Source organism: Pyrgilauda ruficollis, unplaced genomic scaffold, assembly GCF_017590135.1.
Source record: "Pyrgilauda ruficollis isolate IOZ18807 unplaced genomic scaffold, ASM1759013v1 scaffold201, whole genome shotgun sequence".
Taxonomy (NCBI): Eukaryota; Metazoa; Chordata; class Aves; order Passeriformes; family Passeridae; genus Pyrgilauda; species Pyrgilauda ruficollis.
In genome coordinates this window covers 402,146-424,650 of record NW_024519319.1, presented here as the reverse complement: position 1 = coordinate 424,650, position 22,505 = coordinate 402,146, and the positions used below count along the sequence as shown (strand labels likewise).

General features: G+C 39.2%; 1 protein-coding gene across 1 annotated transcript in view; it reads right to left on the bottom strand.

The window, feature by feature from the left end:
• The window catches only part of CAPRIN2 (caprin family member 2), a 31,825-nt gene extending 9,710 nt beyond the window's left edge, over positions 1 to 22,115 (bottom strand). The window contains exons 1-13 of the mRNA XM_041467192.1: positions 21,857 to 22,115; positions 20,124 to 20,186; positions 16,917 to 17,003; positions 14,773 to 15,011; positions 13,324 to 13,406; positions 11,308 to 11,472; positions 10,759 to 10,802; positions 8,571 to 9,410; positions 3,300 to 3,431; positions 3,018 to 3,105; positions 2,545 to 2,600; positions 1,845 to 1,946; positions 150 to 260 (exon numbers count right to left, since the gene is read on the bottom strand). Of these exons, the coding sequence (XP_041323126.1) occupies positions 150 to 260; positions 1,845 to 1,946; positions 2,545 to 2,600; positions 3,018 to 3,105; positions 3,300 to 3,431; positions 8,571 to 9,410; positions 10,759 to 10,802; positions 11,308 to 11,472; positions 13,324 to 13,406; positions 14,773 to 15,011; positions 16,917 to 17,003; positions 20,124 to 20,186; positions 21,857 to 22,105 (2,259 nt within the window). The 5' untranslated portion in view covers positions 22,106 to 22,115. The remainder of the gene's footprint in view (positions 1 to 149; positions 261 to 1,844; positions 1,947 to 2,544; positions 2,601 to 3,017; positions 3,106 to 3,299; positions 3,432 to 8,570; positions 9,411 to 10,758; positions 10,803 to 11,307; positions 11,473 to 13,323; positions 13,407 to 14,772; positions 15,012 to 16,916; positions 17,004 to 20,123; positions 20,187 to 21,856) is intronic.
• Positions 22,116 to 22,505: the final 390 nt, after the last annotated feature.

Genomic DNA, 22,505 nt, shown 5'->3' with positions numbered 1-22,505 from the left:
AACCAGCATTAGGCCTCAGCTGAGCAGACGGCAAAATGAAGTGTTGATTTAGAACACCAATATTTACACAAAACAGGAGTCAAAAGGGACATGTTTAGAGCCTTACCATTTCAGCAACTTAAATATTTACCTTACTTGTGATAGCTCACCTGGGCAATTGCAATCTTTTTAGGTATCAGTGGCTCAGAAATACGTGAACTTGTCTGATACAGAGGTTGGGAAGTATATTTCTCATTCTCTTGAGAAAGTGATGTTGATGCCTAGAAGAAGCCATAATGCACCTGTTATTATGAGTAGTACTACAGAGTTCTGGTAAAGCTACGAAACACCAGTGCTAAAGTTGAAACAAATGGATTTTGAAAGACCAGGACAAACATTAATTCCAAAGCCAAATAATTAAACAGTCATCTTAACCAAAGCTTCAAGTAATTAGCTTTAGAGATTCAGATTTAGAGTACTCTTCTTACACAACTGGTTGCACAACTAGCTCTGCAAAGTCAAATCATTTTAAGAACAGTAGATTGCTTCAAGCACTTACAGTGAAGTCTGCAACACATATCTGTCTCACTGAATTAAATGGAAAGATAGTAGTAAGCTCTGTTGAACAAGGCTTTGCAAAGCCTGTGTGTCCTATAGTTAGCTCACACTTGTAATGCAACATATAGGAGCTGCTTAATACTTAAATATGGAGCTTAGGGCTAAAGTCCTGTGCTCACTATGTACACATCACAGTGCCTCAGACAGCACTGGGGTGTACTTGCACACCAGGAGGAGCACTGCCACTGTGGAGTGTATGCCCTGGTTCTGCTGGGACCAAAACTTAACTACTGCTTTCCATGGAAAAGAAAGACAGACACTAGACTTCAAGCTTCAAGGGACTAGAGATAGGCTGGGCACAAGCAACCCTAATTCCAAACAATAAGTTTGCATTCTACAAAAAAATCAGATGTTCCATTTTATAGCACAGCACAGGCCTTCTGGAATCAAATTGAACAGCAGAATTATTGAATTCTTGTCAGCACAAGGAGTCCCATGGCGCTGTAGAAGAGATAGAAAGTGTCAAGAACTGGGACAAAACTGCTGATTCAAGACTAATAGCCCTATCAGTATATAGTATATTAAGAAATAGAGTAAGTACTACATACACAGTATGCTGACAACATGTGCATAAGCAAAACAAATGTAAAAAGCAAGAACATTTCCCATTATAATCTATACACTCTGAATTATAGAGTACAACAGGAAAGAGCCAACTGTGTTCTTGAACACAGCAACACAATTCACAAGAGATCTTTAGGACACTTATCTGCATAAAGTGAAGCTTTTCAGCTCTAAACACTATTTGACTGTTATCTGAATGTTTAACTGCACATAAATATAATTAAGCAAGCAAAGTTTTAGGTCTTAGCTGCACACCAGGAAGTGAGATACCCTGTATTTTCAGTTAGCGTTTGAGAGAATATCTCAGTCTTCATCTGAGATATTCAGTCTTCCATCTCAATTTATGCAACCTCTTTGTCATCATTAGAGGGAATATTCTACACTAATCAATGCAAATATTTATGCTGCTCCTATGTTCCTACAAGAATGTGCACCACACTTTTTAGTGAGCACTTTTCATCCCACACCCTTCCTGTGTCAAGAAGCAGACTGTTCACTTTGCATTCATGCTGTATTAGCAAGAACTTGTCACCCATCTTTAAGTATTCCAGACTGTAGGCTGTACTACTGCTGTTACTTTTATGTTGTTCCAGTACAGTTATTCAGGAGGGCCCCAGCTGAGCTTTCTGTTAGGGCTGGCTGTCACACAGATCTGAATGCCAGCGAACCCCAGGGTAACATACCTGTGGTGTCACCAAGTCTTCAGTTTCAGAGCCAGAAAGAGCATGATCAGCAGATGCTAGGGAAGTGTTTGAACCATGCAGCACCATTGATGAAGCAGCAGCCTTGCAAAGAGAGAAAACAGACATAAGGTTTTGAAAATATCATAGTGTAAATATTTGGTTTCACTAAAACTCACACCCTCAGCATGTCCAAGTAAACCTCAGAATAATTCAGGGACTGAAGTGTCTTGACCAGTAAGTCAGTCTTTTAGGAATTCTTGTTTGTGGTAAGGAAACACATTTAAAAGCAAAAGTCACAAGACATTCAAGCACAGTGACTGAATTTAAAGTTCATTTAACCACAATTACCAAAGCTTGAGATACAGTCTTTGGTGTAAGGATCTTGAAGATGAAAACATGCTACCTAGCAAAGAAACTAGCTGTTCTTCTGCACATGACTACTGGCTATGACCTGAATCTAAAGGGAAAATATGCAAACTATTTCAGTGTGTCTTCAACACACTTCAAGAAACTTCAAGCATTTATTGCCCCTTTTCTACCAAAGGAGAAGCCAGCTTTGTCAACATTTGAACGAGCTTAGACTTGCAAGCTACTACATTGTATGAAACAAAACTATTGGCAAGAAAAACAACTCAAGTGTAAGTCCTGCTGGTAAGTAACCTCTACCTGCCTCTTCAGGGCAGTCCTAACTTCCACTTACTTGAAGAGGTTGTTGAAGAAAATCACTCTGACTTGGCAGTTTCTGCTCTTTTGAAGCTGTAAAAATAGAATGCATTAAGCAACACTTATTTTTAAATTCAAACACTACATATAGTTTTGGTGTGCATTTCCACTTTTTTAAAACATTTGGTATGTGAAGGTGCAAACTATTTTTACTATGTGAAATTCAAATATTTAAACCTAGCATCAGCAAACTACACCCAATTGAAAGCTTCAGGTTTTTGGCAAAAGAGGACAGGTATTCAATGACAAGAATATTTTTACCAGATTAAGAAAAAAAATTAATAAACTGGGTAATTGAGTTCTACAGCCCAAGATCCTCCCAGTCTTTTAGTATGGTCTGTTCTTTATATCTAAACAAGGATCTTCACCAGGCCTACTGATCTACAGCCCGAGCAAACCCTGTTTGTGCTTGCAAAACTGTACATTCCATTTACTTATAGTATCACCTACCTACAGGACTACTTGCTGGAGTAACTGAAGGAGGTTGGGATGAACCAATGGCACTTGGTGAAGCCTTATCAAAATCCAGAATGGACTCCTTTTAAAAAAAGATCACCATTGGGTAGAAAAAAATTAAACTCTAGACATAAATGAAACATTTTCACTTGACAAGCTGCTTTTAGCTAATTAGGGCTAAATTCATTCATTCAGTGCCAACACACATTGTCAGCACTGTTTCCCTAACCCAGTACGAACAGGAGCTTTGTGCTACAACAGTAGAGAAAAACATACTTGCATGAAGTTGTACGTCCCTTGTATCTGAGTCATCAGATCCTGAAGTTTTTCCCTTCTCAATACTGGATCTTTTGGAAGAGTTGAAGTAGAGCAAAATTCTGCAGCTGGCTGATGTGCAGGTTTAGGCACCTAATAAGGAGAAGTTACATTAAATCTAATACTGGAAGCATGACAAGCTTCCTCATCCAATATACTTCCAGAGTAACCTAGAGGTGTCAGACACGTGGGCCAAGGAATTCTGTGTTCTTATTGATATTTCCCGAATCACATTTTCACTTTATTTTTTAGAAAAAAATCAGCTTCTTGTTGCTACAACTAGTTAAGCCGCAGCTTCCATAGAATGGTTTGGGCTGGAAGACAGCTTGAAGATTATCCAGCTCAACCCCCCCTGCCATGGGCAGGAACACCTTTCACTAGATTAATTCACTTCAGTTTATTATAGCCAAATGTAAAGAAGTAAGTTTCCTGCATCTAGTGCAAAATTAGGCACTTCCATCTAAGAAAACTCACATTTCAGTTGAAGGCCAGAACAAACTTAAAAATCAAAACTACATCACTCAAGGTTTACTTCTCCCAGCAGAGCCACTACCAATAAGTACAGATCTTTTATTAGGAGGGAATTTCCAGACATTCTGAAGAAATTGCACCCAAGAGATATATTGCAAGCAAGTAACTCAGGATGAGACCAAAGTGTTTCTACTAAAAAGCCAGATAATCTCAATGCACCACCTCCTGCAGAAAGTATTACATCCCAGTTTGGCATAAATACACCTGTACTACCACACAAGAGCCTAACATGGACTTTTGTAGGGCTTTATTACTCCTTGATTATTTCAGCAGGTTCCTTAAGAGTTCATCCCAACTGGTTCTCACTCTACTTTAAGAGAGGGAAATATTTTGTCAGGGAAGAAGTCAGTCTAAGGTAACAGAAAAATCTCTACATTAAGCTCCTTAAGCAGCAGAAGCCCTGTTATTTATGAGGTGACAATAATATTAGACTGTCTAGATGGTCTAACATGTCTTTTGAAAGCAGCATGGAGAAGATGTAGGCTCATTAGAAGTATTTTAAACCAATAATTTTTGTGGTTCTCCAGAGTTTTGTTGTTCTTATGTTGGTCTGTGCAGCTGGAGGGAGGCAAACATGAAGACATTTAGTTGCATTATTTCAACTGGCCCAAATGTTGAGATATGCAGGAACATGTGAAAGCCTTTTTTTCCTACAGGAAAAACTGCTGTGTTTCTAACAGGAGGTTACAACTTCAATATATTGTACAGTAGAGTTATTATTTGATAAAGTCACTGGAAAATATATGGCAGAAGGGTATTTATGCTATGATGACAATTGTCACACTAAATCCACCACAAACTGATAAAGTGCTCTGTCTACTTTTAGGATAAGCCTAAAAACACTCTTGCATATCCTTTCAACAGTTTTCTGAAACGAATCTCCGGCCTTTGCAGAAATTCCAATGCCATGTACAGGCAAGAAGCTTATAGCACATGATTAACTCTGGAGGACTCAGTTTCTAGTATCTATGTGGCCTACATAACTGCTTGGTGAGCTGTGAGAAGTTTCACTTTACTCTTTTAACTAAAGAGTGCATCTTTCTACAGCTCTATCTTAATTAGAAATTCTGCTGCACAAGCACTATCTTTAACTACCAGTTAAATACAAGTTTATATTGCTGTAGTTTCCAATAATGAACAGCAACTACAGCTTTTAAGGATTTAAGTGCAGAACAAAAGATACAGTTGAATTAAGTTAATCTCCATGAGTTATTGATTAAGTTACTGGCAATCTGGATCTTTCTGTCCATCACTTTTAGTCCTCACTTACAAAAAGTCTTAATTTTACAGCACTCGCTGTCACTCGCTGTTCTGGGTTAAACTGATAAATGCTTTTGTTACCCTCTTCCTCCTCCACTACCATTTCTACTAAGACACAGGGACATGACCAAACTGTTTCTGTGTGTTTAAAAATGGGTAACAAGTTTTTCACCTTTAGGTAACCTGAGTCTGGCAGGGTCTAGGGCTCTTAAGATAGTCCACTAGCTGTGTGAGTGAGACTTGTACATTAAACACAGAAAAAAGTTTAAAAAGCCCCAAGGACATGAAAGCAGAAAAGACTTGTCACTTTTACTTCCAAATACGATAAAATTCCTGTATGCTTGTACAATTTGTCAGAGCTTTTATCTGCTTCCCCAGCTCATACTCTATGCATTCTGTTGATAGCATTCTTTACTTCAAGAAGTACAAGAATGCAGGATTATATACATGATATCAGGGCTTTAGGCTAGGACTGAAACAGTGAGCCTTTCCATTCCATAAAGTTATTTTCTAGTTCATATAGATATTAAAATACACCAGCCAGAAGAAGCAGCAGTGAAGCTCATAATGATTTGCTGGTACCTAGGGGTTCAAAACTACAATATTTAAGCGCAATATAAGATTATATAGAGAAAAGTATCAGGAAATTAAAGTATTTCAATTTTTATTCTTTTTAATAAAAAGATGCTTTGAAGAAGAGCAGGTACTTGACATTCTTAAGATGTTTTCTTTCTAGCCTACAACTAGATGCTGTTTCTGGTAGTCATTAAAAGCTAGCAGCAGACTGACCTATTAGTCTGGCTCAGATCAAACCTGTACATGCTAAGATCACTTAACATTAACCTGAATGTTGCTTGAACCACTACAGTTGAACAGCACTGGTAAATTTAGAGTTTAATTTGTCATAAAAAATATTTCTGAAACCTAACTTCAACACTAATCATACATTCAGCAAAACGTATCTTGACTTACATCCAGTGAACTGACTGCCTAAAATCAGAGGTGAAACATCTAGAATTCTTTTTAGAACCAGTTAAGCCATTGCAAATAAACCAATGACCACTTTTGAACTTGGCTAGTTAGAATGCAAATTTACCAGGGACTCCTGTTAAAGCTGGATTTTTTAGAGACTGAAGGTCTACTTACATGCAACACTAACATACCACTTCAACCATCTCATTTACTAGTGAAACTTCATTCTATGAAATAGGCCTTGAATTCCTCTTTAGGTTTGTTAGTTATGGAGTACTAAATGAGGTAGAATGGTGATACCCAAGCTGGAAGTAGTGATTGCCATGTAGATACACAATTAAAATCAGCTTTCTACTCAGAGCAGCATTCACAGTGGGTATGAATTAAATGACACGCTGGATGATAGCATAAGCCAAACTGTTTTGCTTTCCCATACCAGGCCACAAATTCAGCTCTAACCAAGCTTGCTGGTCCACAGGTTGCACAAACACTTAAACAGAACAACAGTTAAACAGGTTCACATCAGTTCACCCTGCTGTCTTGGGCTCAGCTTCTTGGGTATTCCACCTTACAGTACATTAAGTTAAATAAGCATATTTTAATATCTCAAAACATAGTTTTTTAAAGACCTCAGAGCTCTAACAGTTAGATTCAGCTCAGAGGGCAGCAGCAGTGGCACAGATCTTTTATCTGCCATGCCTACATCCCTGCACAAAAGCATTTATAGATTTTCTTTGAGTCAAACAGATCCACCTACAGCATTGCATTGCCCCTTTTTTACATAAGCAAGGGCAAAAGAAATTGTTATCTGAAAAGCTTAACATGATTTTAATTATCCTTTGTATGTACCTCAAGCCAAAGACATCTCTTTTTAAAAAATAGTTATGGAAACTAGTTATGTTGGTAGTACACTGTTTTCTACTCGTTCAATATTCTTTTAGTATTAGGATTTATCAATAGCTATCAAGCAAAAATAAAGGCAGCTGATGTCTTCCTACGGTCTATGTAAATCCAAGTTTGAATACTTTAAAACATGCTTTGTTTACTTAGTTCAGCAATCCCCCTTCAGTGACCTCACATTCCAGCAGTTAGTTTAATTTCAGTATATTGCACACCTGCACACTACTTGGGAGATTTTGAAGCAGTTTGCAAGTTTCTCCAGATGACTGGAGACCCTCCTCTTTACTCACTGCAGCAGTTTTCTCAACCACTTAAGCCATCCATCTATCCATCCCATATAAAATTAAGAGGAAGCATCTTTTCATTAGGAACCATCTTGCATTTAAGGTAATCCGATACCAGAAATTCCAAGGCACTTTACAAGTGCTTGAGACTATACCAGTACTTAGTTTCAGTTACAGGAACACTGTGCATGGCTGGGTGCACAACACCTATTTGTGCTCAGAGTTACTTAGTGAGGAAACCAGGTTTTCCACCTGTACCACCACCAGTGGACACAAGAGTCTACTCAGCTTGAGTGTAAAGATGGCTCAAGCTGAAACACCTTAATCCCATGTTGTTACCCAGTGCTGCATCGTTACATACTTTTTTAATCTCATATTCAACCTTCGGTTTGCGGTCCCGCCTCTAGATACAAGAACATCCATTTTTTCAGTTTTGCCAAGTTTACTAACAAGATACAAGCTTAATCATTTGCCATGAGTAACATGGGATATACTGGTTCCTGCATTCTTGCAGGAAGACAGTTGTGGTTACAACACTGTGTACAGAGAACTGCTCAATTCCCCATATTTTCTTCCTGAAGTCTACCTTTAGATTAACATTTCTCTTAGTGACCTAAGGCAGACATGACAGAGCTCAGTTATCTCTTTTGACAGTGACCAGTGTTGCTGCTACCCAGGCGCAGGTGAGAAAGAAGGTAATGTGATCAAAGGGTAGCAGCCTGTTCAGCTGTAAGCCATGGCTTTCCTTTTATATTTCTAACACTATGCTATTGTTAGACTCCCAGGACAGCAATATGGTTTATGCATCCATCTGGAAATACATATTTAAGCCTCTGTACGGTTGGAATTGCTTGATGTAGACATTAGATGTCTCTTGAATCAGCAGCTATTTTAATCAAAAGCCTAAAAATTACTGAAGTGTTATTCACATGCAGCCACAAAGTATTTGATCCCTGGATGAGTCATACCTGCTTTGTACTGCTAACAGAGGCCAGAGCCAATAGCTACAGATGAACCAAGTTAATTCTTCTGTCTTGTGCATAAAGCAGTTATTCAAGGTTCAAACACAGCAATACTGTGCTGATGTAAAAAGCAAAGCAGACCATCTTGCTATTCAAATATAAACTTTAGCTGCCAGAATTATTTCCCTCAAGAAAGAATGAAAGGAAGGTGGAGTCTATATATTGGCCTACAAAATACACCTTAGATAAACTAATAGGTGGATTTATTCCAATACACTAATGTCAAATGCTTATGACAGATAATACTACATATGCCAACTCACTTCTTTGGGTTCCATATCAAACTTCTTTGGGCCCATCTGTTCCTTTGGCCCCATACTGGCAGCTGCCCAGGACTTCGGAGGGTTCTGTAACTGCGGTGATGACACTTGCTGCTGCCTGTCAGCTTTTTCCCAAGCCTCTCGAGTCTCCTGCTTCTTTTGTTCTGGCTCCTCCCTAACATGTGCAGCCCAAGCCTTCACAGGCTCCTGCTTCTCTGGCTCTTCCCTAACAGGCACTTCCCATGTTTTCACAGGGTCTGGCTTCTTTTGTTCTGGTTGCTCCCTAGTTTGGGTTACCCAAGGTTTTGGAGATTCCTGCTTTTCTTCTGGTTCTTCCTTAACTTTGGTTACCCAAGGTTTTGAGGATTCCTGCTTTTTCTGTTCCTGCTCTTCCCTAACTTTTGTTACCCATGGCTTAGGTGATTCCTGTTTCTTCTGGTCCTGCTCTTCCCTGACCTTTGCTACCCAGGGTTTGGGAGACTCCTGCTCCTCTTGGACACGTGCTACCCATGCCTTTGGAGCTTCTGGCTTCTTCTGCTGTTCCTCCTCCACACAGGACTCCCAGGACTTTGCAGACTCACACTTCTGTTCCTCCTCTCTAACACGAGCTTCCCAAGGCTTTGGAGAATCTGGTCTCTTGAGTTCTTGCTGTCTAACACGAGCTTCCCAAGGCTTTAAGGTCTCTTGTTTCTGCTTCTGTTCCTGCTCTTTAATATCAACAAGCATTTCCCAGGACTTTGGAGGTTCTTGTTTTCTAGCACACTCGGCTTCCCAAGATCTGGGCTCTTCTGCCTTCTTCTTGACAGAGTATTCTGCTTCAGGCAAATAACGCCTGTTGAGAAACTATATAGACCAAAGAAACTTAATGGCTCCCAAGAACACATTTTGCTACTACAGTTCAGGTCAGTTAAATAAGGTCACCCAGCTACTGAAAACTGCTGACTAAAAGCAGAGCCTAGACAATCTAAGCACTAGTCATAGAAACTATGTGGCCATGGCTTTATCCTACAACACTGCAGACTAGCTTTGCTTGGCATGCCACAGAGAAACAGGGAACAGTGCTCAACAGCACAAGTAAAACCCAGCTGAGTGAATCTACTGCCCTTATCCTCAATGCTACCTCATGTTCCTAGGCAGTGACAATGTCAAATCCAATTGTGATTTTTATAAAGGTAGCTCTCCTTCCAAGCACCTAAAAAGCTCTGGTACTATATTAGCAGACATTCTGCTAAGCATCCCAAAATATTAGACCCAGTAACCAAGTATAACTCTCATTCTTAGTGGAGTTTTGATACTAAAATGTCACCAAAGTCTCAGATTAAGTACCACTGGACTTCAACTGCAGACTGTGTTTAGTATTAAGTCTGAGAGTTCAATGATGATGTCCTAACTTTTTTTAAGTGACCACTTGGTCATGAACAGGAAGTAAATACATGAAGCGAAGAATGTACAAGGCTCACTGGCTGACACATTTTTTCTGGCTAGACACCAGATGAGAGTGAGGTAACAGTGTTACCAGTAAGTTACAAAAACTTGTTCTAGAGTACACCCTCTAGTGGGATACCTGGGAAACAGGGATTCAGCGTTTTAAGAACCAGTATTTCCACTTGGAAAAAGACACCCCCTTCCCCACCTTTTGAACCAGGTTTAATGACTTCTATGCTACTGACAGTCAAAGCTTAAGTTCAGGAGTCTGAAGACCTGCTGAAACAGATCTACACACCCCCATGCACACAAGCCTGTCTTGGGTTTCCTAACTTCCCAACAAATCAGAGTAAGACCAACATCATTCTCAACCCCACCAGTATCAAGGCTACTGCAACGAGTTTAGCTTTTACAGACAACTTTAGTAGATGTCTATTTTCTCTATTCCACAGTACACAAAAGATCAGTGCTCCCACTCTAAAGGCAGATGCTTTGTTTTATTCAGGAAAGTGCCAGAGCATTAAAGTACTATACTGCTTCATGTAATCCTGCTCCATTCATCCCAAAATACAACAACAGATGCCATAAATTTGGGGTTAAAAACAGAAATGCAACCAAGTCTTTAATGCTTCCTACATCAAGCAACACTTAAATTACTGTTCAGACTCCCTTTTTAAGTTTAAAAAAGGGCTGCAGAAGTGCATTTATAAATGTGTCTGAAAAATCGCAATACTAAAGGCAAGCAATTAACGGTAGAGTATCTTACCTCCTGTGGCTGTATTTCAGATTTCATAAGCTCCATAATGGATTCTAGAAAAAGGATGTTAATTTGTTTCATCTGATCAAATGCAGAAGGGCAGATCAAACAGTAGCAACTCTTTAAATCTATTTAAATAGTAGTACCAATTTGCTAAACCAGACATTCTGAAAGCTCAGCTTGCCATTCAACATGCTATTTCCAGACAAGCTTTTATTTTCTAAGTTTTACAGCTGCAGAATTTTAGAGTTAAACAAGAAACATTTTATAGTATTCATAATTTTGTTATTCTAATATGTAACTTTCCCTACACACCAAACAGTCCCCACAGCTTCAACTTGCTCAGAAGGCAAAAGCATTCTATTACTATGATTTAAAAGGTTTTTTCTACATTACTAGCTAAAACAGGGCTGCAAGCCCTGCAGGTTCCACTTCAGTTACTACATAGCAAGTAAGCTACAGCACAGCATTAGATTTAGCACCAAGCTATGCAAAGTCAGTGCTCAGTTCAAGCTTTTCCCAACACTGATAGAAAAATTGAACCCTGTAATATTCCACCTGATTCTTTGGCAGACTCTCCTTTTGACAGCTGTCTTGTTTTCTCAGGTTTTCTATTTACTTCTTCTTCCAATTCTTTTACTGGCACAGTGGTGCGAGGAGTTGGGATACTTTCAAAGTAGCCAGAGTCTAGAAGCTTGGACAACAGGTCCTTCATGTGTTTATCTAAAAAGTTCATAAAGTTAAGATAACAAAATCTGAAATTAAGGGGTATTCAGATTACAGATGAAGACTTGTTACTTCCTCCCTTTATATGAACTGCAGTTACACCAAGTTCACACATCTTACCAAGCTATAGCAAAATGTTTTAATTAAGGAAATTATTTATTAGACTGCTTAATTTAATGCAGTTGAAAATATCTTTGCAATCCCAGGGCAAGACTGCAGCTTGTGTTTAATGCCTACAAGGTAAACACAGAGCCACCTGGTCTCCCATATGCTTGGAAATGGCTTTGTTTACCAGGTATAAGCTAGCCAGCTTTGATATTAAAATCATATGAGACTGCAACAGAGGTAAAGCTAAACAGTCACAATGGAACTACTCTACAAGACACTCTCGCTGATAACAGGATGGTGTCGCAGAAAGAAAAGTTAAGAACTGTAGAAACAAGCAGGGGAAATACAAGGGAGTGGTCCCTGAATGAACTTACTCTGAAGCTGGAAAAGATTCAGAGCTGACATGGTTGAACAAAAGCTTAACTGTACTCTGAGAAGCACTGTCCATTTTGCTCCTCTGTGCAAACAAGAGACAGCAGCTAAGAGTACAGACTAAGACCTCAGAAGTAACAGTGATTCTAGGAATTGTTTCAGAGGAGCTGGAAACAGGGCATCCTTGAGAACAGAAAACTTACAGTGAAAGATCACTCCTACCAGTGACAACCACACAAACAAGAATTGTAGATGGAATTTACTATGGCTATAAAAAACTGTCTTCCAAGGCAATGAATGCTAATAAAACAACCTAACAGCTTTATTTAAAGTCTAGCTTGCACAAAGGGATGCAAGACTGATACTAAAGGGATAGAGATACTGATAAACAATCTATTCATGTCAACAGATACAAGGCTAAGGTTACTAGCCTGTAGCAATCCAAGCCTGCAGCTTGTCCAGAACTACATGGGAAGATTTAACACCTAGTTAAATGTCAGTCAGCTACCTGTATGTGGAACAAACAAGTCACACTAATGCTCTGTTCTAACAGTTTCAGCATTGTCAGTAACAAATGAAAGATTCCTGCCACACAGCTGCTACAAGGCTGGCATAAACACAACAAGCAAGGGCTGTTTGCAATAGAAAGACACTACAACTCAATTAAGGGCAGCTTCCTCACAAGCAACTTGTAAATAGGAACACAATGTGTATGTTGGCTTACAACCAGGAATTTTGGAACTGTGCCACAAATGCAAGAAGATCTGTAGAGTCCTACAGATTTTGGTATGTTTGAAAAGTAAGGACACTTCCATTACATCAAAGAAAGACTGCAACTGTGCATGATGTGAAATCTAAGTTAATAACTAGTGTGGTGTCCTGCACTGTAGGGAGACAACAGGTATGAGTCTAGAATCCCTACAAACAAAGGAGACTCTTCAGTGCTGTGGAACCTTCAGCCCAGGGCCAATGAAGCTTTGTAATACATCAGGGTACTCAACTAAGCATTTCATGGCTGGGAACTGTTCCAAGCTTGACCCACGTGCACATAGCTATATAAAAAGCTTCCCACGTTGTGTAAGGTATTCATGCATCAGGTTTTGAATTGCTACCAGCAGTATTCCTCAAAAATATGCTAGTACACTGATTGAAGAGTAAATCTTGATTGGAAGAGGAAAGCATATGGCATTGATTGACCTGTACTTAACTGAACTAGGAGCAGCCATTCATCCTTGGAGGATTGAGATACACACATCACTTGAACGTAATTAATTTGGTAGCCTTCCATGTGTATTCACTGGTTTTAAAATGTTTAACAAGCACACAAATTTTAGATCTTTATGTTATTTCTCTAGATGAGACACTCACATGTTGTTCCAACCACAGGTTTCTCACTTCCTTCTAGAAGGTCCCAGAAGTAGAGAGATGATTGCTCCATCTGGTCTTCAACACTAAAACAAATGACAGTTTTACCAGGTAGAATCATAGCCAAGATCAAGTGCTGCGCTCTCCCAGTATCCCTCATTTTATAACATTCACTAATGTCCAGACTTCATACGTCTCCAGCATACACAGAGTGAATAGTAAGCCCTGAAGCCACTGGAAGTAATTCAGCTGTCTCTGTCTGCACAGGATTTAACCTAGCAAACCTAACTTCTTTTGTTGGTCAATATAGAGATCCTAAGCACTGTCCCACAAAACCACGTGGCTGAATTGCATTACAAGCCAGGATTCCCAAGCAACAACTGCTGTTTAATCAGCTGGTCACATTTACTGGATCAACTTGTCTATGTGCAACCACAATAGCTGCCATTCTCACTAACTAGCAACTCCTGGGAAAATTTACTATAGGTCCAAGATCCACCTCCTCCAGAAGATGGAATTTTCAGTCCACTACAATGAAACACAGTATCCCAACAGAAAGGTTTATACTTCTTGTAGAAGTAATACCACAAGAGTAAGTGAGAAACAAAGTTACTTCATTGGGATGAGACACTCCTGTTGTGTAGCTTTTTATAAGCAGCTGTTACTTGGAAGTAGTTAACTAAAGAGCAAAGATTAGGCAAGTCTAGTGTATGACAAGTGACTAGAATTTTGAGGCACTTAAAGAATTAGTCCATAGTCAAACATGACTTATCCATAAAGTGTCTCAACTTACCACCTAATAACTACTTATTCCATATTCAAATCCAGTTCTTGCTGCACTACCCTACCAGACAGGCTGTCACACTAAGCATGAGCCATCACAGCACCAGAGCAGTGCCACATGAGCACTGATACTGACATTACCTCTGTAACACCATGGTAACATGCATGACATTTAGTGCAAAGGTATCAAAAACTTCAGTAAATTTTTTAAAACCACTTTGAAGCTAACAGCAAGAGCACCTCAGGAGCACTATCTTGCATTCCTCTGGAATAAAGAAGCACACCTGAATCATCAATGTAAATGGAATACAGAAAGTTCTGATTTTACAGCACTTTTTTCATTTCATGAGCAGTGAGATCTCAGAGAAGCAGCACATCCCCAGCCTCCCTGCTAAGGATGGTATTGGACTATGTCCCCTCAGTCCCACAGGGAGACATAAAATGGCAAAGTCTGTCTGTAACCTGCACCTGAGGCTGTAATACTGCAGCTTCCCTCTAATGCTCCAAGGTAAATCTTCACATTCCTAATCTCAGACAAAATCAAGTGTACTGAAGAGAATTTTAATTAATGTTCCAAAACATGGTATTTAAAGACACAGCAGTGTCAAACAGAGGACATTTACCACAACAAATTAAGCATACGAATTAGACAAAAATCCCTGAACTTACCTCAGGTTCTCATTTCTTTCTGGACATGTCAGTTTTGCAAATCTTATGAGGTAGTCTAGTTCTTTAGAAGGCAAGTATATTGCACCATTCACACCACCTTTGAAATCTTTCTGAACATGCTCTTGAGTGAAGTTCTGCAGCACATACTGGACTTGAAGTATTGTACGCAGCTTCTTCTTCTCTGCTTCTAGCTTCAATAGACTCTCTCTCCGCTGAGCCTTCTTCTGTGCTTTCAGCAGCTATTTTAATGCAAAATTCAACAATTAAACACAATTTAGTATTTAATCCTGTTTAGTAACAAGATTCTAGGACAAAAAGTTCTAGTATTGATTATCCTACAATGAGGAAACCAACTATTCATTTTGGTTAGATAAGAGAAGCTCCTAATTCTTCAGATATCCAGAATCTTTTAATTTAATCCTTTGGAAGAGCTCCCCATTTATCTACTAATTGTCTACACATCTAACTTTCAGTTAAACTAGATACTGGTATCTTCACTTGTGATATGCCTTTGTGATATCTAGACACTGATTATGCCTGCTAGTTGTTTTGTTGCAACAACTTTTAAAGAAACTGATAGAATTGATACCAATGCATTGATCCAGGCCTAGCTGACCTTTAACATTTACCACAGAGTTAGAGAGGCAGAAGTTGTCTCAAGTTTCTCCTTGTAAGACAACTGCTCTTCACTTTTGAATACTCCAGCTTAAAAGATACAGCAGAATCCTACAATTATTTCTGTTGGCAGAAGGCCAAAACATTCATTAAATAAGCAACAACATGAAATTATAGAACACATACAGAATATGCATTCAAGTCTCTCATCGTGCACCAACAGAACTACCCAGCAGAAGCTAACCTAGTAACTGCAGAATTTAAAATGCCTCAATATCTGTCAATCTATGAAAATTTTGTTCCCTACATCACACTGCAAAGGATGCTGTTGCCAGAATGGCCCTTAATGTTCCAGTAATGGCTGTTGGCTGTAGAATCCATATCAGCAGAAGCAGAGCCAAGTTAAAAACAAGGTGGGTTAGCCTTTAAATACAGCATAAGTTCAAGAACAAACATGAACTGGTAGAATGCTGGATTACTTAAAACACCTGCTCAAAGATACACTGGGTTACAAGGTACCAGTCCTTCAGCATTCTGTAGAAATAATGCCAGAGCAGTGACTAATCATGTTTAGCTTCCCTACCACTACCTTGGATCAAATCTTCTATAACTGTAGAATTTGCTTGAGCCAAGAGACCAGTTTCTCCAAAGATAAAACGTTGTTTGCATAAAAATCATGTATGGAGTGCCTAAAATCCTGAACAAAGGCCTAAATAAAGCACTAAATCAGCATCTTGCCACAATTAGAGACAACTACAGCAGATTGAGTAGCAAACTCCACAAGCTTCAGTTAAATTTTGCTGAGGGATGTACTTCTCATTGAAGTCAAAGTGATTTAAAACCAGCACTTTCCGTCACCAGAAGCAGTAAAAAATTCATTTTGGAAGGGATCCTGAGACATTGTCTAGCCCAGCCTCCAGAAAGGCTACAGTGAATCAAGATCAGATTGCTTGGAACTTCATGCATACAAGGGTTGAAGAAATCCAAGGACAGATTTTACCACTTCCCTAGGCAGCCTACTTCTAATGTTTAATCACCCATTGAGTGACCATTTCCTCCTACCCGGTTAGCATCTGTTTCAAGTAATGATCATTGCTTCTCCTACCACATCCCTCAGCAAAAATCCCAGCTCCACCCTTTCAGTATTTCCTGTCTGAAGGATAATAGTGCATCTCCTGGCAAACCTTCACTTCACCAGGTCCAACAAGCCCAGTTGTTCCAGGCTCTCCTCACAGGTCTCATTTTCCAGGCCCCAGCCATCCAGGGGGCCCACCACTGGAGTCACTGAAGCTTCTTTAGCCTTTGGCTACCAAGTGATCAGAAACAGACAACTGGTTAACACGCACCAAATAATCAGTTCTCCTTAATTAACTGCTCCTCAGCCTATGCCTAAGCTTCGCTGCTGCAGAGAAACAAGGCAGGAACTTCCTAGCAAGGGGTGTACTGGAATAGAAGTATAGCCATTAAAGTAGTAGCACAAAGTTTTGCAGTTTCCTCCTGTCAATATAGACAAGAATAGTTATACTTACATCTTGGCTAAGCCCTGAAAAAGTCTTCTGAAGCTCCTTGGCAAATTCCAGGTTGTGCACTACTTCATCATATTTCTCTACTGCCTCCTACAAAGGAATAGATAAAAAATGTATTTTTCATGCCTAAGACTACTGATTGCAACTCTATTGCCTTGTACTTAAATTCTCATTGCAAAGTTGTCATTTAGTGTTTTCTCAAACTGTAGCTTTTTAAAGACACTGTGTCCATGCCTGGCACTCTAATTATCATTCACCTGCAACTGTCTGAGACACAGTTCAAAGCCAGCTCATACCACCACACAGATATCCTACAAGTTTGCCTATATAGGTCTTGGCAATCAGAAGTAAACAGCTACTTAAAATCAGACTGGTCTAAAAGCCTGGAAGGAATACAAGAGAAATTTAGCACATATCTTCTACCCTCATGCTTAACGAAATGCCTTTAAAGAAAATTTGTTCAAACTTTAGAAATATACAAGGCAAGTCATACTTCCAGAAATAAGTCTTTCCAATTTAGTTTCCAAAAGAAGCCATGTTCCTGTCTTCACTAATGACTTTAACCAATATTTTACTGGCTAGCCTTCAAAAATACTAATTGCAGTAGATTATTAATTGCATTTTGATATACCCCACTTTTAATGGGTCAGTTAATTTCTCTAAGTTCCCTTGACAGCTCTGAAGATAGAAAAATGCTGTAGTCCAGACATGCTGCCCATATCTTCACACCACAAGACATGAAGTAACAAGTTTAATTCCAGTTCACTTGTGCTTTACACCCAATGTGGTTTATCTCCTGACATGATATCACAGGTTTTTCTAGAACAGGCTCATCAGTCTAATATAAAGCTCTTTCACAGCAGTGTTAGTGTTTAGTGTTTCATCAGTGCAGTGACAAAAGCTTAATCTACTGTCCCAATAAGATTTAGGGCATCTGCAAATTCCATATGTGTTCCTAAGCAACTGGAAAACAAGTTATATTTCAAGTTCATTTGTTCAGTTCATTTGTTCAGTTTGATTGCTCAGTTACTTTTATTCCTTTGTTTGTGACACACTAGACACTATCTGGACTAAATGCTACTCAACACATAGTGCAAGCTTCTCACATGGTAGTTGAGGTTTGTCTTCACACAATTTACCAAGCAGCTTTGAAGTACTATTTAGCAATTCACTTAGCACTTGAGAGAATAACTTCTAAGAAACCAATGCCCACACATTTGAGGAAGACTCACAATTAACGCCAACAATTTACTAGTCAGGTTACAGTAATTGTGCTTGTAACAACACAAATTGCAGAGTAAAACACTGCACATGAAAACATCAAGAACAGCTACCACAGCTCTCATGACAGGCTGTACCTCAGCCCACAGGAAAGCAATAGCTTTCTTCTGTCACACCTGTTATTAACATTCATTAACAGCATGTTGGAAGAACAGAACTGAGGAAAAGCTGCTCAGCTTGCAAAACAGCACAATAAGCTGCTGGAAGCTCCTCATTTTTTAAACAAATGTTTCCTAATGTAAGGGTAGCACACACGTTAGGTCTGGCAGGCATGCACCATAAGTAATTACAGCTTAATCGAAATTACTTGCAAAAGAAGTTCATCACCAGACATGCACTTCTTCCTTTGTGTGAGAAAATTAAAGCTATAGATGACATCAAGTTATATTAGAGCACCACTGTATTATAAGGCAGTTGGTTTCTTCAGGTGTTAAGATCTTCTAGGCTCTACTCCAGCTTCAATTTTTATATACACCACAAATTTGCATCTGAAAGTTACAAATGCAGTATTTCTGTATCTTAATCACTGAAGCAGGGGACTTTAAAAGATTATTAATTAAATATTGAGTGTATATGTGCTTTACTATGGTCACCTGAGCAATCTGACTACCACTTGTCACTTCACTAAGAAGACAATCTAGTTCTTCATTTTAGTAGCCTAAGAAACTCCACAAACTGGGATGAAGACACTAAAACTCAAAAAGTGAAGCCAGGTAGGAATACTAAAAACCAGTAACCAAGTTAATGTCATTTTCCAAACACTGTCACCTAACAGCTTTTCACATTCCAGGGCATATACCAAAGCAGTCAATACATTCAAGACTATTCCAACTTACAGAACATTGTTCAATAGTCTCACTGTTCGTGGCAGCAAACAGATTGTGAAGAACACCGATGATCTAAACACAAAAGTTTCTTGCCCACCTGATTGAAGATTGAGTTGAGAGGAATCGAAAGGTCATCAACCTACTCCAAACCATCAGATTTAACTAATTTACTTTTGCACTTGATATGGCAAGAGACCACATCAGATTTTGTAGTTAAGTAGTAAGTGACAATTTACTCCAACACGTTTACTCTACTTCTAAGAAGGTACTGTTTTCCCCCTTATCCCACTCATGCCTAACTCCTTTACAAATGATTCACAGTAAGAAAATATAATTTGTGTTCTCAGATAGAATTTGTGTTCTCAGACTGCTGCATTGTGATAAAGTTAGCAATCAGTGACATTTTTCCAGCTGGTTCATTAGCAGGACCAGTACTATCACTGAAGTGTCAGTAGCCCTCATCAGACAATTACTCTTTAGCATGTTCCCACTACATTTTAAAAATGTCACCCCTAGATTAGCAGAGCAATAAAGTCTTTGGATTATGTGACACTGCTACTCAGCTCTGCTAAAGCTTTCATGTTACAGAAATTTGGTTTCAGATCTAAAATCCATTCCAGACCAAGACAAAAAAGAGACAGCACTGTCAGTTATATTAACAGCTACTTGTAACCAACAGCACTGTGCAGACAACAGGCAATTTCAAGTAATAGCTGCTAATGAAGAAATCATGAGGATTAATTAGCCACTTCAGAATTATTGAGGCTTGGGTTCTAACACTGCACTGCCATATAGATCAGCTGTACACAGATACCTCATTAAGAAACAGAGGTGCAGGAGCACTGAAGCTGAAAGTCCACAGAGGAAAGATAAACAGAGATCTTCTATTCTTTCAGGGAACACCATCAAGGTCAAAACAGGCAACAGAGCTTATGGGCTCAACATTCAGCCTGATAACCAATAATTTGTTAATTTAGTTTTGTGAAAAGTACCTTTAGGTACTGCTTCTATAAAAACACCCTCATTTCCTTCAGCAACCCATCCTTCCTGCCAGATCAGAAGGTTTTGAGGCCTTCCACTCCTGTATAAAAAGCAAGCTTACCAATTGGTCTTGATTGAGGGCTTCCCCCTTCTTCAGACGATCTTTGTAATCTTCTAGTTTGAGCTGCAGAAAATTCAAAGTAAACATTATACAGAAACCAATACAAAAATTAAGCAAGGGGCATGAGTGAAATACTGTAACATAGAATAGAAAACCTCCTACTTCCTCTTGTTTCTGGAGAAAGGAACACACAGTTTTGCTATGCCTTTGATTTGGCAATTTCAGTCTGCAAGACTGTCTACTTCCTTTCCCTGTCACTGATCTTTCAGTTCTTACTTGCTACTTTTGTTTCATTTAAGAACTATTAATGCATTGATCCAAGATCTTTAAATGGCTTCAAATACATCCAGTGTCCTTGTTTAAGGCAGGCTTGTTTAGCTTTCCCAAGTCAATGCTGGAATTTAGTTATATTATCCTTGAATAATCCTTGCTGTGTCTTTCAAAAACTTGGCTTTAGTTACATCAAAAATTATAGCCCTGACCCCTAAGAAAGTGGACAAATGTATTCAGGGAAGAAATAAGATTTATTTCCAATATACTAAAGCAGTCTTTAAATGCTGATGTAAATAATACCAAACTAAATTATTTGGTATTGCAAAACTTCTTTATGGAAAAGAAAGGTGACTTCACTGCCATGAAGTCAGATACTCTTCCATTTGTGTATCCAGAGCTTCACTGACACAGTACCTATAGGAGTGTAAGACTAGGAACACTTTCTACTCATTTTAGTAAGTTAGTTTTATTTGCTGATAAGGCCATATTGTCATTCACGTGAAAATCAAAGGTACCAGAGAAATTCACAACAAGAAGCGTCCTTGGACAGAATTAGAATACAACACAAAGTTGTTTAATCACACAAAGGAACATGCTTGTCTGATGTTATTCAAAATTACAGCATGATGCATGACATGAGACAGCAGTAATACTGCATCTCCTGCAGGAGGATCAAGTCCCCAAAGCACATGGCCAGATGTCTGATCTACTCTCTCTCCGTGCCGTAATACATAATTAAAACCTTTTCAGACATTTAGAGCAGCACAACATATTCACACAATTGCTTTACTTGTAATCCTGATCCAGCACTGAAAGCAACAACACCTTTACATCTTTTATCCTACAGAAAACAACATTCTCTCAACTCAAAACCAAGCACACAGTCAGCTGCCAATCAGGTGAAAAACCTTAGAATGCAGAAGTCTGACTAGCCATAGCTACAATGTTTTAGGTGTATAATTATCTCAGTTATTAGTCTTACTAACACTGTTCTGTCCCCCCAGCCTCAGGAAAGCAGAGGGCAAAACAAGAGATCAAGTTTTGGAGGATTTCTGTATAAATTTCCCAGTCAGTAACATGTGCCTGTATTTAAAATATGCAAGTCAAATATTTATGCAAAATAAAGGGCAATTCATATTTAACATAATCTGACATTTCCACCGTCAGAGGAAACACTTGTTCTAACTTCCAATTTTACAAACAATTTACATCTAAATTAATGCATATAATTGATGAACGATTTCTCAAGACTATAATCACGTTTAAATCAGATGCAAGTTTGTTCTGAACTGATTTGGTCACGAGAAGCATCATTAGTTTCGATCAACATAAACATGCTCTCTATATACACACAACACCTTATTCCAGCTGTTAAAAATAACATGAAATATTATTTTAAAGGCAATGAGCTTTACTATCGGCAGCTTAAATAGGTGCCATGGGCAAGAAAACCAAGTTACCTTCTTTTTCTCGATGTTCCTGATCTTGTGTTTGAGGCAGATGAGCCCGTTGTCGATGTAGATCTCATAGGCCTGGGAAGGAGAGGCCGCCGTGCTCAGCGCGGACTGCAGGGGGCTGGCGGGAGCCGGGCTCTCCCCAGCCGGGGTCACCTGCTGCTTGGCCGCCTTCATCCTCTTCTCCTCCCCTTCCTCCGACCGGCCTGAAGGTGATGATGGACGATGGAAAGGGGCTTGGGAAAGTCGCACCATTGAAATGGATGGAGCTGCAAAGAAACTCTTATTTAGCTCTCTCACACCCTGCTCCCCCTTTTCAAGTTACGTCTTTTCTTGTCACATCACACATTCAGAACATTTAGCCTCAAAACTGAGCCTCGGGAAGGACTGATCACAAATTTTCCACACTTCTCCCTCCCTTTCAAAATATCTGTTGCAAGAATTCCAAAGCAAGGCAAACTTTGTATTGTTTGCAGCCTCCCCACCCATCCAGACACCAAAAATCCTTTACATAGGCAGAATTAGACAGCACAGGGGATGATTCCAGAAACTCAGTATAGTGACTATATAAAACTAGGCAGGTTTCCTGCACACATCATCCACAGGAGAAAAACTGCAAGCAAGCAATTGCAAATCACACCGCCAGCCTGGCATC